Genomic DNA, 15,038 nt, shown 5'->3' on the forward strand with positions numbered 1-15,038 from the left:
CCTTTATATGGAGAGTGAAGTATACTATATGGAGGACAATGGGGAGTTCAATATACTGTATGGAGGACTATGGGATGCATTATACTTTATGGAGGATTATAGGGACATTATACTATATTGAGGACTATGGGAAGTGTAGTATACTGTACTGAGAACTATGAGCAGAACATTACTATGTATGGAGGACTATGGGAAGTGCAGTAAACTGTATGAAAGACTATGGGGAGTACAGTATACTGAATGGAAGACTATGAGGAGTGCTGCATGCTGTATGGAAGACTATGCTGAATGCAGTATACTGTATGTATGACTATGGGAGTGCAATATACTGGATTACTGGTTAGGGGTCCACCCAGATGTATCGCCCCCACCCGCCTGAGCCGAACCCCTAGCTACGCCTATGATCTCTGCCCCTACATCATGCTACTCTTAAATGGCGTAGCAATAAGCTGGTGTAAAATGCCCTTTGAGGCTAAGTTCCCATGATGAATATTTGGTGCTGTTTGATGTTGCACATTGTCTGCAGCATTCCTGCACCAATTAGTTGATTTAGTCTTTTTTTGTGAATTTATTTCATGTGGGTTTTTTTATGTGTGTTTTTTTGTCTTTTCTTGAAATGTCATGTTAAATAGCACTGGTTTATATTTAGGAAATTTCGTATTATTCAGCTTTGATACAATTTTTATTATGTTCATTTTTACTGCTATTCCACAGCAGAAATGCACTAAAAATGCAAATGCTTTTTTATCTGCTGATTTTCTGCATCTTATTGGAGTCTTGTAAACATGCAAGGAATAGAGTGAACAATCCACCAAAGAATTGAAAAAATCAAGTATTTTTATTTTACTCAATATAAGCAAGGCACTTATACAGCAATAATATCTATATCAATGGTAGAGTTTCAATCAAAGGGATAACAGGTGCAACAAAGAGGATCAAGTGCACCACAGGTGCAGAATACTAGGCTAGAGCTCAATCTCCTTTTAGTTACTGTCGTTAATTACATCATATGTCCATTTTCCAATATCACTACAACAAATGCACTTATTTACCTTATGTTTCCAGTTATCTTATCATCTCAATGCCCTGCAGCTGATCCAATTAAACTGTGTGTATGCCAGCCCTACCTGCTAATGGCCATGATCTCATCTTGTCTCTCCAATTTGTCTATGGCTTTCAGAAGTACATCTTATTAGCTTTTTAGAAGCAGAATTAGTTGGTTTATAACTTTGCACAAGATGGCTTCTAGAGTCAGCATGGCTGCTCAGAATGCGAGGACTTCTCATTCTCTTACAGCCTAGTCAAAGCCCAGACCTTAATCCAATAGAGAATCTGTGGTCAGACTTGAAGATTCCTCTTCACCAGATGTAACCATCTAATTTGAAGTAACTGGAGCAGTTTTGCCTCGAGTTATGGGCAAAAATTACAGTGGCAACATGTGGAAAGCTCATAGAGACTTATCCAAAGTGACTTGCAGATGTAATTTTTGCAAAAGGAGGCTCTGCAAAGTACTGACTTTAGTGGGTAAATAGTTTTCTGTTATTTTGCCCTATTTGTTGTTTGATTCACAATATAAAGAAAACTAAATGTTCAAAGATGTAGGCATGCGCTTTATATGAACTAATGCAAACCCTCACAAAAACAGTGAAATTCCAGATTGTGAGGTAGCAAAACAGGAAAATTGTAACTGCAATTACAAAACTTGTCACTGATTCATGCTGTCCATGGTTCAGGCACCACAAATCACTTGACAGTTTTCTTTAATGTGTCAGATAGTGATTTTAGATTGCGATAAACTTTCGCTTTGAGCATCACCCTATATTCAAAAAGAGCTTACAATCAATTTCTCAGCCATAGGTATGAAAGACAGACATAACAGCAGGGTCAAGTAGTATGTGTATGTACCAGGCATAGAAAAATATAATGCATATACTGTATATTATACTTTGTATATTTTTCTTTACACTGTGCTCTAAATTCTTCATAGCGCCATTCTTGGGATAGGTAGTCATAGGGGATAATTTTCTACTTGTTATAACCCCTTTAAAAAATGGCTGAATTTAATTAGCGGTTTCCTATTTTGCATTTAAATTTGTGTTTTAGGAAAATTTAAATTTAGCTTTGAACTCAGCATCTGCCATTGGGTGTCACGTGGTCAACATTGGTGCAGAAGATTTAAAGGAAGGGAAGCCATACTTGGTGCTGGGACTTCTGTGGCAAGTTATCAAGATTGGGCTGTTTGCAGACATTGAGCTGAGCAGGAATGAAGGTGCAATAACTTCTAACTTGTAGTCATGAAAATAAATTATTATTATTATTATAATTAAGTCTTGGTCTTTTTAATGTCATTCTGAGTATATGAAAGAGAAAACTTTTACAAAGTGTAAAGTTTTTAGCTTGATGTTTCATCAAATTTTAATATTGTCTCATTCAAAAAGTTTAGCTGGCTGTATACACACGGAATTGGTCCCACCACCAGAATACACAATAAGGACTCATACTCATATGCGAGAAACTCGGACGAGTCTCACACGTCAATACCCGGCACTGCCGCTGGCACTCGGGACTGGAGTGTGCGGCTGCATGTATTTCTATGCAGCTGAACACTCCGATCCGAGAGCCGGTAGCAGTGCCGGGCATTGAGGTGTGAGACTCGTCCGAGTTTCTCGCATGTGAGTATGAGCTCTAAGACTTAGGCCGAGGTCACACGACCATGTATATATATATATATATATATATAAAAAAATCAGTCCCTATCTCATCCTATAAAGTGGGCTGATTTTGTTCTCACTTGTCATCCAGGTGCAGTCCATATGCAATCAGTTTTTGTTTATAGCAGCAGCTATTAATTACTTAAAGGACCATTACAAATTCCTAAGTTCTAAAATTGCAATATATCCGTAAAAATCGGATGACAATCTGTGGACACTTGAATGGGTGAGTCTCATCCGATTTCAGAGTGAAAGAGCAGCATGCTGCGATGACAGATTCTGTTAGTGAAAAAAAAACAGCCATCTACGCTGTGTTATTGAATACCATAGGTCAGAGTGCTATCCGATAAAAGATCTGATAATGCTTGTCTGATTTATACGGTGATCCGAGGAAGCAATTAAACAGATGCTTCTAGACATGGCATATGTAATTTAAAAACAAAGGATTGGGCACGTTTTAATCCAATGCACAATGTCTCTCTTCCCTTGAAAATTGACTAGACCCTCTACTTATTCAATGATCAGCTGATCTTGTTGGTATAAGTGGTCTCAGCTAACTTTTTTCCTTTCATATGTATGGCCAGTTTATGTGATGTAGAACATTATCATTCTGCCGTAATCTAAAAATCTACCATGTTCTGTCCAGCTTTAATAGCCTTGTTACGGGATGGAGAGAGCTTAGAAGATCTCATGAAGCTTTCCCCAGAAGAGCTACTCCTGAGGTGGGCTAACTACCATCTGGAGAGTGCTGGATGCAGCAAAATTAATAACTTCAGTTCAGATATCAAGGTATGTTCTGCATGTAAGTGATGGGAATAAATAAGGGCTGTTTTCAAGAAATGCAATTCGAGCCAAAGCATCGTCATTGTTAAAATCAAAGAGGGACTTAACGTCCAGCATCATCCTGACAGTAATCTGACTAGTCAAAGTCAAGCTAATCATGATCAGCTTTCATTTCCGGGCTCTGCACTGATCGCAGAGATTAGTGGAGAGCAGGATATACAGAAGACTGTACAGAGATATAATTGCTTTATAGCCTTCTTTATGTTCAGCTGCTGGAGCTCAGAATGATGCCAAATGGTTTTCAACTCCACCGTCAGGGAGCTTCTGTGGTCCTGTTCTCATTCCCTAACCTCCTCCCCTGAAAAAAGGACCTCAGGACAATATTTGAAGTAGTTGGGTGGACCACTTGAGATTTCACTAACTTCATTTTTAGGCGTAGGTTTTCTCACTACATACCGTATTTACTAGTGGAAAATCAGCTTCATTTTTCAGTGCCAGCAAAGAGTGTGACATTTTACGAGATCTCATGCACATGCTGCAAAATATATTTGCAGCATAAATTGACAGGAGCATGTCAATATGAGCCACAAATGTAGGTGTAAGTTTCACCATTTGCTATGGAGACTTTTTTTCACAATTATATAAACAGCGTTAAACACTGTCGGAGATCAGCGTTGCTAACTTTTTTTTTCCTCTGGACAGCTTCTCAAAAAAAATCACGGACAGACAACTTTTTTTTCCGCTGACACATTAGAAAGTCATAAAAAATCATTAACGTTTTAAGTTATATGTGTCTATGGGTCATTATTCTGCTAAATAGACATTAGGTGAGTTCATTATGAACTGTAAAATAATAACAGTAATAATAATAAAAATATTTATCATTATCAGTAGTAGTCATAATGAGGACACCATTGAAATAAGGGAATATCTGAGTTATGTAGACGGCACAAAGCCCTGAGATAAAATGGCATGACCACATGGCGCATCACATCTGCAACTTAGGCAGTAGTTACACATAAAAAGTGGAGCATAAAGGAAAGTTCACACAGGGCTTTTTTGCTCCTTTTTTTTCTGCAGCAAAAACATGATTTCTTGGCAGGAAAGAAGCTGCGGCAAAAACGCCGGTTTAGTTGCGGATTTTGTGAGGCTTTGGTGCTTTTTTTTGTGTCTCTTTGTCCATGCTAATGTCCATGACTTTTCTGCAGAAAAAACGCTGCAAATAATGATACATGCGTTTTTGCAGGGTTTTTTTTAACACCCATTCAAGCCAATGGGTGAAAAACACTGCAAAAACGCTGAAAGAAGTGACATCTATGTCCAAAAGAAGCAGCAAAGCACAAAATCCTCATGACACAGAAAACCAATGTATGTGCATGAGATTTCTGAAGTCTCATACGCTTTGCTGGTACTGTAAAAAGTAGCTGAAAATTGGCATAAAAATCCACACCAAAAAACGCAGCAAAAAAGCACCTAAATCTGCATTCTTGCCGGTTCTTCTTTCCTGACTAGAAATCAGGTTTTGCTGCAGAAAAAAAAGCTGCAAAAATGACCAGTGTGAACATATCCTAAAGCTATTTTTTTTTTATTTATTGCTGAATAAAGCTATTATATGGCAAAGTATATGGCACTTGTTTTTCATTTTCAGATAATACGCCTAGTAATCTATTTGACACAATCCAACATATTTAAGAACATAAATTCATTTTCCTATCAGAAAAAGAAATGTTTAAATAAACCATGAAACTACAGTCATATGTTAAAGTTTGGGCACCCCTATTAATGCTAACCTTTTTTCTTTATAACAATTTTGGTTTTTGCAACAGCTATTTCAGTTTCATATATCTAATAACTGATGGACTCAGTTATATTTCTGGATTCAAATGAGGTTTATTGTACTAACAGAAAATGTGCAATCTGCATTTTAACAAAATTTGACCGGTGCAAAAGTATAGGCACCTCAACATAAAAGTGACATTAATATTTCGTAGATCCTCCTTTTGCAAAAATAACAGCCTCTAGTCACTTCCTGTAGCTATTAATGAGTTCCTGGATCCTGGATGAAGGTATTTGTGACCATTCCTGTTTAGAAAACAATTCCAGTTCAGTTAAGTTTGATGGTCGCTGAGCATGGACAGCCCGCTTCAAATCATCCCACAGATGTTCAATGATATTCAGGTCTGGGGACTGGGATGGCCATTCCAGAACATTGTAATTGTTCCTCTGCATGAATGCCTGAGTAGATTTGGAGCGGTGTTTTGGATCATTGTCTTGCTGAAATATCCATCCCCTGTGTAACTTCAACTTCGTCACTGATTCTTGCACATTATTGTCAAGAATCTGCTGATACTGAGTTGAATCCATGCGACCCTCAACTTTAACAACATTCCCGATGCCGGCATTGGCCACACAGCCCCAAAGCATGATGGAGCCTCCACCAAATTTTACTGTGGGTAGCAAGTGTTTTTCTTGGAATGCTGTGTTTTTTATCCTCCATGCATAACGCCTTTTTGTATGACCAAACAACTCAATCTTTGTTTCATCAGTCCACAGGACCTTCTTCCAGAATGTAACTGGCTTGTCCAAATGTGCTTTTGCAGACCTCAGGCGACTCTGTTTGTGGCGTGCTTGCAGAAACGGCTTCTTTCGCATCACTCTCCCATACAGCTTCTCCTTGTGCAAAGTGCGCTGTATTGTTGACCGATGCACAGTGACACCATCTGCAGCAAGATGATGCTGCAGGTCTTTGGAGGTGGTCTGTGGATTGTCCTTGACTGTTCTCACCATTCTTCTCTGCCTTTCTGATATTTTTCTTGGCCTGCCACTTCTGAGCTTAACAAGAACTGTACCTGTGTTCTTCCATTTCCTTACTATGTTCCTCACAGTGGAAACTGACAGGATAAATCTCTGAGACAACTTTTTGTATCCTTCCCCTGAAAAGCTATGCTGAATAATCTTTGTTTTCAGATCATTTGAGAGTTGTTTTGAGGAGCCCATGATGCCACTCTTCATAGGAGAATCAAATAGGAGAACTACTTGCAAGTGGCCACCTTAAATACCTTTTCTCATGATTTGATACACCTGGCTATGAAGTTCAAAGCTCAATGAGGTTACAAAACCAATTTAGTGCTTCAGGAAGTCAGTAAAAAGTAGTTAGGAGTGTTCAAATCAAGAAAATGATAAGGGTGCCCATACTTTTCACCGGTCAAATTTTGTTTAAATGCAGATTGCACATTTTCTGTTAGTACAATAAACCTCATTTGAATCCAGAAATATAACTGAGTCCATCAGTTATTAGATATATGAAACTGAAATAGCTGTTGCAAAAACCAAAATTGTTATAAAGAAAAAAGGTTAACATTAATAGGGGTGCCCAAACTTTAACATATGACTGTAGGTCAACTCCCATATTAATTATAATCCTACATAGAATAGCCGGAGAATAGTGCCCAAAATTCAAACCCAAATAAGGTAAATTGTAGTGAAAAATGTACAATCTTTATTGATACACATACATGAAAAAATTAAAGTGCATTAAAAATACAGTACGATGATCAGGAGGCGGTAATGACACAAAAGGAAAATGACAGGAGCATGAACAAAGTATTACGCATTGGTACACAAAGTAACCAACAATTCCCCAGCAAAACAATGGCTCAATAAGTAAATTGTGCCACAATCAAATAAAGTCTTGATTCTAAGGGATAGGATGCAAATAGCACTCTATCTCACAAATAATGTGCAGGGCACAAGGAGACATGCATTGCAAGAGTTAAAGTGCTTAGCGCAGAGATAAAGGGAAAGTGCTGTAGTGACCATGCTTACCCATGTGGGTCATACATCTGCTGTGTGTCAGATCCCAAGCCCCAACGCACGTTTCGCGCTGGGCTTCGTCGGGGGGCTAGTAATCTATATAGTACAATTACCATTCATCCCATGGAGAAATCATTCAAAATTCAATTGTTTTAAAATATTAGTTGGATGATATAAACATTTATTTGGGTTACAAAACATTCTGTTGTATGCTTATCATTACAAGCTAAATGCACTGTAATTAACATTGGTTCATAGACATTACTGTGGTGTGTCAGACTGGACCGGAGGTGATGGTGCATGGATTTATAGTGAGGAACATTAGGAGCTGTGCTCCAATATTTGTTTTACTTCACTGCTAATGTTCAGTTACCTAAATGTCAGATATGGCATTAAATGTCATTGGTGATGACCTGCCCTATTTTGTGAAATGTCACTACTTCCCTAACTCAGTTACGGGTTTTGCCATAAAGGCTTAAGGATAAGGCCGCTAAATAACCCCATATACCTTTTCTGCCAAGTCTCATGTTGTTTATGCCTTTCTGGTTCACGTCCTGTGACCTACCACCAGCTCTGTTGTCATAACGATCACTTCATCAAAATCTTCTCTCTTTCTTCTTACTGCATTTCCCATTATTCCTCATGCTGGGCAGCAAGTGAGCAGTGAGCACAGATGAGTAACTCCACCTAAATCCCACTGACTCCTTTTGTGACACACAGCATCACTGTAATGCTGGTGTAACGGGCCGGGCTTACCTTGAAGGGGCGTAACTAAGTAACCACCGGGTGTTTGCTAGAACCTCTGATGGTGAGGATAGGCTTTGCCACCGGTAGTCACCAAGTATCACTCCAGAGCAGTCCCCGGGTCTGCAGCAGAGGAAGTACTCAGGGGGGCAAGATATAGGAATAGTCAGACTGTCCGAGGTCAGATCAGGCAGCACAGTATCAGTAAGCGTAGCCAAGGTCAAGAGCGGAGAGGTCAGGAAGGATGGGTAAATAGGCCGGGTCAATAATAATTCAGAGTAAAGCATAAACGTGTGCTACCAGAGTAGGAACCGATGTTCAGGTGGGAGATGGTAGGCCTAATAAAGGCCATGCTAGCACAGGATAGGCCGGGGAACCTAATCTCTGCAGGACCGAGCAGGGTTAAATTCCTGCAGAGACTGGCCACGCCCCCTATGGAAAAATGAATGTCACAAGCATATGCAACAGCGCTGCATGAGGCAGACTAGCGGAACTGCCTGATGCGAGGAGAAACCACATGCTCAGTAGAGGGACGCAGAGGAGGCATGCTAGTTACCGCCATGACAATCAACATGATCTCCTGTATAGGACACTGCAGGGAATAGAAGTAATGCATAAAGCACAAGAACATCAACCTTCACAATAAAGATGATCCCATACCCCCCTCACTGACATGGAAGATGGGATGGATCAGTGGATGAATGGGATGGATCAAAGGATGGATGGGATGAATCAATGGATGGATGAGATGGATGGATGGATGGATGGATGGGGAGAGATCTGAATGTATTCACATTATAAAGAAACCACAGCAGGCGGTATATACATTGCAATGTATATACACCCTGCTGTATCCATACAGATGCAGGGAAGAGCTAGCAGCACTCACAGAACCCGAGAGAGCTCTGCTGACTGCAGCCCCTCCCCCATGTGGTAAGCTCCACCCACCCATCAGTTTACAGCATGCGGAACTGTAGGAGATTCTGATGTGACGTCACAGGAGGCCAGAAGGTTCTCAGCCACAGATATAAGATCAGGAGAGTAGCTCAGGCAATGGAAGAGTTTGGCAAAGTAAGGTATTTAGTGAAGAGATTATCTGTTGCAGTTAGTTTACATGAAAGGGACATGTAACGTAGTGGACAACCCCTTTAATGCTGATGGGATCTTCTCTTTGTCTATGTCCTGCTTAAAATAAACTATTCTGTGTTACAGATACTTACATATTATGATGGGGAGCTCAAAAAATGATTACAGCTTATTATGACATTGTCACCTCATAAATTATTAAGAACTAAGTAGCTCATGGGCGGTGTAATAGAAGGGGAGACTTTTTTGGGGGCCACATTTCTATTCTACCTATAGCACTGACATATACGGAAGGGTGAAAGACACAGAAATGTATTCTCATATGCTGCTTGGACACACTGCATGTATGGATTTTGATTGTGTACAGTTGTATTGTGGATTTATTGTAAGGAATATTGTCAGTAGGAACATTGTAAGGACCACAATGCCGTATGCATATTTCTGAAACATTATTTGCTTGATATTTTAGGATTCCAAAGCTTATTACAACTTGCTTAATCAAGTTGCTCCCAAAGGTGATGAAGAAGGAATTCCAGCCGTAGTCATTGAGATGAGTGGACTGAGGGTAAAGATTTCTCAAAATCATTATATATTGTAAAAATATGGCAACCACATCATATTGTATGATATGCCTGCCTTTATATTGACGGTGCGATAATAATACAATTGTTCTAATAATAAAAGATATGTAAAGCTTTACCTTATAAATGAGTTGGCTTATCAATGAGTTGGTTTAATAAAAGTTGTGAATTTTGGCTACATGGTGACATCTATCACCTGAAGTATAGTATATGTGGTATTGCAATGTGACCATGTTTTAGCCATTACTCCATGCCTACAATAACAATTGTTCAGTCTGTATTGTAGGATTATAGAAACATAGTTATTAAATGTGAGAAAATACTTTCTCACACAACTTCCACATCAGGAAGTGAGCATGGCTGGTGATGTCCCATCTACTTATACCTTCTGGGTCATGCATAATTGGTAGTTATTGGGCATCTGTCAGCTGTCCTATTATTTATTACTTAAAAAGCAGTTTATAGACATTGGGGCTTACAATCTTTATTCCCTGTCAGTAAGTCTTTGGAGTGTGGGAGGAAACCGGAGAACCCGGATGAAATAAAATCTCAAGGAGAACATACAAACTCCTTCCAGATGTTGTCCGGAGTGGGATTTGTACCCAGGACAACAATGGTGTAAAGCAGCAGTGCTAACCACTGAGCCACCATGCTGCCTAGTCATTACTAGATTATTAGCAGGTGACCTGCTAAAAGTGAACGGAGCAGGAAAACCCCTCTAATTTCTCTGCACTCATTTTGTCGCATTCACATTTTCTGATCCCAGGAGAAAGAAGACCTAAAGAGAGCAGAGGCCATGCTGGTACAGGCGGACAGACTAGGTTGTCGCCAATTTGTGACAGCTACAGATGTTGTGCGTGGAAATCCAAAACTTAACTTGGCTTTCATTGCAAATTTGTTTAACAAGTACCCTGCACTGAAGAAACCAGAAAACCAGGACATTGACTGGAGCTCTATTGAAGGTAAAAATGGCATTTGTGATGGTCTCTGATATTCACTAATATTTATTTTCAAAGGAATATACAAGTTATAAGTTGAGGTAGTTGAGATATTGACAAGGTAGTGCAGCATTATTTTATTAAAAGTAAAAAGAATATTTAGAATTGAGAGTCCTCAGTGGTTGATACCTTTTCTTACCTTGTCTAGCTATTGGGTTATTTCTGTGCTGTCTTTTGTATAAATATGTTATCCTTCAGATGTTGTATTAGTCTAGCCTGATGAAGAGACCTGCGTAGTCTCGAAAGCTTGCAACTTGTTACCATCTTTTCAGTTAGCCATTAAAAGGTATCAACCACTGAGGACTCTCAATTCTAAATATTCTTCTATCTACTGGCTAACACTGTACAAAGATATACATCTTTCCTGTATCAAAATGGAGGATACCAGAATGTACCACATCTTTATGGAACTAAAACCACTTCTGAAGAAACGTGCACAAATGGACAGCAACATTTTTTTCTTATCTAAATGCAAAAAGGAGAATCTAATTCCCAAAGGACTCTGGATTACAAACCCAATTCTTCATACCTGCAATACCCATTATGCACAAAACCTTTGTCATAGGACTTCCGAGAGACTAAGGAACCACCTGTTGCATGTCTGCTACAGCATAAAGATTAAAGTCCAAGGGCAATTTGAAACTCTGAGGAAAACACTTACAGAAAGCACAGAGCAAAAATTACAACAATACTACAACAAACTTCGAACATTTCTGATTCATAACAAGGAAAAGAAACTACACAGATTGCGCCTCAATTCAGGACTCTATACAAACAGATACAAAACAAAGCCAAATCCTGACAACTTGGACAACCACTCCATTCCAGACACAAAAGCATCTAACTGTCATCAATCTCTCAGATTATAAACCCAACAAAGTGGAACTGGCCGTGCTTTCTAGAGGACTCTCATTTTGCCCCACTAAGACCCTAGATAAAACTGAACTCTGCAGTGATATGGAACATTATTTCAGGAGACTGCGCCTGAGGGAATATTTCAATGATACAGAAGATTCAGAAAACACTCAGACTGAAGGAAAAGGGATCCTAACAACCAAGAAGAGGTCAGACTGGACACCTCCACCTGGATGCAACCCTCATTTGGATAAATAGATAGACTCATTCAGACATTTGATAAAATCCACCATCATAGACAGCAACAGGAGACAAGTATCCAACATCAGTGCCCAGGAGAGAAAGGCCATACAGTCTCTGAAAACCAACAAAGAAATCATCATTAAACCTGCTGACAAGGGAGGTGCAATAGTCATGATGAACAAATCAGACTATATGAAGGAAGCAAACAGACAACTCATGGACACACGCTACTACAGGAAATTGGAGTCGGATCCTACACAGGACTATTACAAGGAACTAAACAAGTTGGTATCTGGTCTGCCTGACGGATCCATAAGAGGCAATGACCTGATACCAGAGAGTCCAAGAATAGGGACATTCTACATGCTTCCCAAAATCCACAAATCTGGAAATCCAGGGATGCCAATTATTTCATGTGTGGGCACCCTTACTGAGCAGGTATCTGGATGGGTAGAGGGTATTCTTAAACCCCTGGTAAAGGATACGCCTAGCTACATTCAAGACACAACTGACCAACTGAATAAGCTAGCAGCAATAGGTCCACTACCAGAAGGAACCATCCTGGCCACCATGGATGTGGAATCTTTGTACTCTAATATCCCACACCAGGATGGATTAAATGCCTGCAAAGTCTTCATGGAAAACACTGGGAATTCTGTGGTGAAACTCACAAAATTTATCCTCACCCGCAATTACTTCGAATTTGACAATAAGATCTATTTACAGGAGACTGGCACAGCTATGGGAAGTAAAATGGCTCCACAGTATGCAAATCTTTTCATGGCCAAGCTTGAAAGCGACTTTTTGTCCTCATGTCCCATCAGTCCTCTGGCCTACTACCGCTTCATTGATGATATTTTAATCATCTGGACAGAGTCTGAGCAACAGCTAAAGATGTTCCACGAACAGTTTAATCAATTTCATTCCACCATCAACTTAACACTCAACTACTCCAGCACTGAAATTAACTTTCTAGACACCATCATTAAGCTAAAGAACAATGAAATAGAGACATCCCTGTATCAGAAGCCAATCGACCGTCCAACATACCTTAAATGGGACAGTTTCCATCCAAAACACATAAAAAACTCTATTGTCTACAGCCAAGCCATCAGATACAATCGTATATGTTCCAACCCTATGGATAGAGACAAACACCTTGGTCACCTCAGAAAAACCTTTTTGAATCAGTGCTACCATCCAAGAACAATTGAAAACCAAATTACAAGAGCCACCAGAATATCAAGGAATCACCTGCTACATTACAAAGCTAAACAAGAAAATAACCGGGTGCCTCTAGTGGTCACCTATAATCCAAATCTGGAGGTGCTAAGAGGAGCTTCACGGAAATGACAACCTTTACTACAAAAAGATGCCCAATTACAATCCATATTTCCAGACCCCCCACTGCTGTGTTTTAGGCAGCCCCCAAATTTAAGAAACATAATTGTAAGAAGCTCCCTGTCTTCTCCAACAGCTGCAGGAACCTTTCCTTGCAACCAGAAAAAATGTAAAACCTGTCCATTTATAATGACCACGGACAAGATAAAGATCCCCAACTCACATCAAGACTACAAGATCCCAGGTACTTTCAGCTGCATCACATCTAATGTGGTGTACTTAATTATTTGTACTAAATGTCCAACTGGGGGTCTGTATGTGGGTGAGACAGGGCAAAAACTGAGAACAAGGATGAATTCTCATTGTCACACAATAAGAGAAAAAAGAATGGATCTACCTGTGGCAAAACATTTTTGTATCCCTGGCCATAGCATGATGGACATTAAATTACTTGTATTAAAAGGTAACTTCAAGTCTCAGAGAGAAAGAAGAATCTCAGAGTACAAATTTATGAAAACTTTCCAAACATTCAGTGCAGGAATGAATGTGTCGCATGGATTTATGTCTTTTTACATCAATTAAGGAATTTGCTCTTTAGACCTTCTGGGGTCATCACAACATAGAACCAGACAGGCGCAATCAGAGGGCAATAAAACCTTCACACTGCATATCTATCAACTGCTCCAATATTTATGCTTATCACTCCCCCATAATGACTATTCCACTTCACATCACTTGCCTTAGCTATTGGATTATTTCTGTGCTGTCTTTTGTATAAATATGTTATCCTTCAGATTTTGTATTAGTCTAGCCTGATGAAGAGACCTGCGTAGTCTCGAAAGCTTGCAACTTGTTACTGTTAGGAGTCAGATTTCTGCCCTGGCTATGCAGAGATCTAGACCCGTACATCCTGCAGTCTCCTGCTATCCGTCCACTGCAGGAGAGATTGCAGAAGAGTTTGCTTTTCAGCAACTCTCTCCGGAGGCTAAGTCCTTCACTCCATACTCTGAGCATGCTCCTGGGACAACCTCCCATTGGAGCTCAGGAGTCAGGTGCTCAGGTCCTGCTCCTGATTCCATTGGTCCAGCTCAGGGTTATGGAGACTTCCGGAAGGTCCCGTACACTATAAAAAGTGCGCATGGCTGTTCCGCCATGCGCTAGTATTTTCATACTGCTGCTGTGTGTATGGTATTGTATGCTTGGACTGGTGGATGACTTATTATGAAACCCCTTCCCTGTGATATTACGATTGTGTGAGCGATTGGGCAGACGCCAGTAGCAGCGCTAGCGCCAGCGCGCTCCAGCCATACCTTGTGCAGCAGCTAAGCGTCCTGCATTGCGCCAGCGTCCTTGCAGCACCTTGCTTGCGGCTATGTTCACGCCGCGCTGCAGTTGCAGCTTATTTCTGCGACCACGGTTGCGACGCCAGCACACTTGTTACTACGGTAGGTGTCGGACGTAGTGACGTTTTAACTACTCCGGTTTTTGCCTACCGCATGTGTGTCGCTGAGTCCCTGTGTTACTAACAGGCTCAGCGTTACTTTTCTATTTTTCCTGTAGCAGCTCTGTGCTCTTAACAGAGACTGCTTGATTGCACCTGGGTGATATAGAACCCCGTGAACATTACTGCCACAGTGCTCTGTGTCTTCTAGCTGCGGTTTTTCCATCTGCCGCACGGTGGAGCCCGGGCGGCGAACACATTCATTTATATTTTTTTAAGCATGTTCCGCCGCCATAACATAAAACTAGCGCCAGGGTCTGGCTAGAGATGACAGAACAGTAGCAACTCCTCCAGTGTGTGCGACAGCTCGAGACTCGCTTGACCACTCTTGAGAGAGCTCTCGCAGCTTCGCAGGCCACGGATGCTGCTGTAAAGGCACTTA

At 40.4% G+C, this 15,038-nt stretch overlaps 1 protein-coding gene across 1 annotated transcript in view; it reads left to right on the plus strand.

The window, feature by feature from the left end:
• LCP1 (lymphocyte cytosolic protein 1) overlaps window positions 1-15,038 on the plus strand; it is a 76,768-nt gene that overhangs the window by 28,030 nt on the left and 33,700 nt on the right. Inside the window, exons 7-10 of the mRNA XM_073580263.1 lie at window positions 2,104-2,269; window positions 3,358-3,500; window positions 9,607-9,702; window positions 10,485-10,680. Of these exons, the coding sequence (XP_073436364.1) occupies window positions 2,104-2,269; window positions 3,358-3,500; window positions 9,607-9,702; window positions 10,485-10,680 (601 nt within the window). The remainder of the gene's footprint in view (window positions 1-2,103; window positions 2,270-3,357; window positions 3,501-9,606; window positions 9,703-10,484; window positions 10,681-15,038) is intronic.

Source organism: Dendrobates tinctorius, unplaced genomic scaffold (assembly GCF_039654945.1).
Source record: "Dendrobates tinctorius isolate UK_male_01 unplaced genomic scaffold, ASM3965494v1 ptg000064l, whole genome shotgun sequence".
Classification (NCBI taxonomy): Eukaryota; Metazoa; Chordata; class Amphibia; order Anura; family Dendrobatidae; genus Dendrobates; species Dendrobates tinctorius.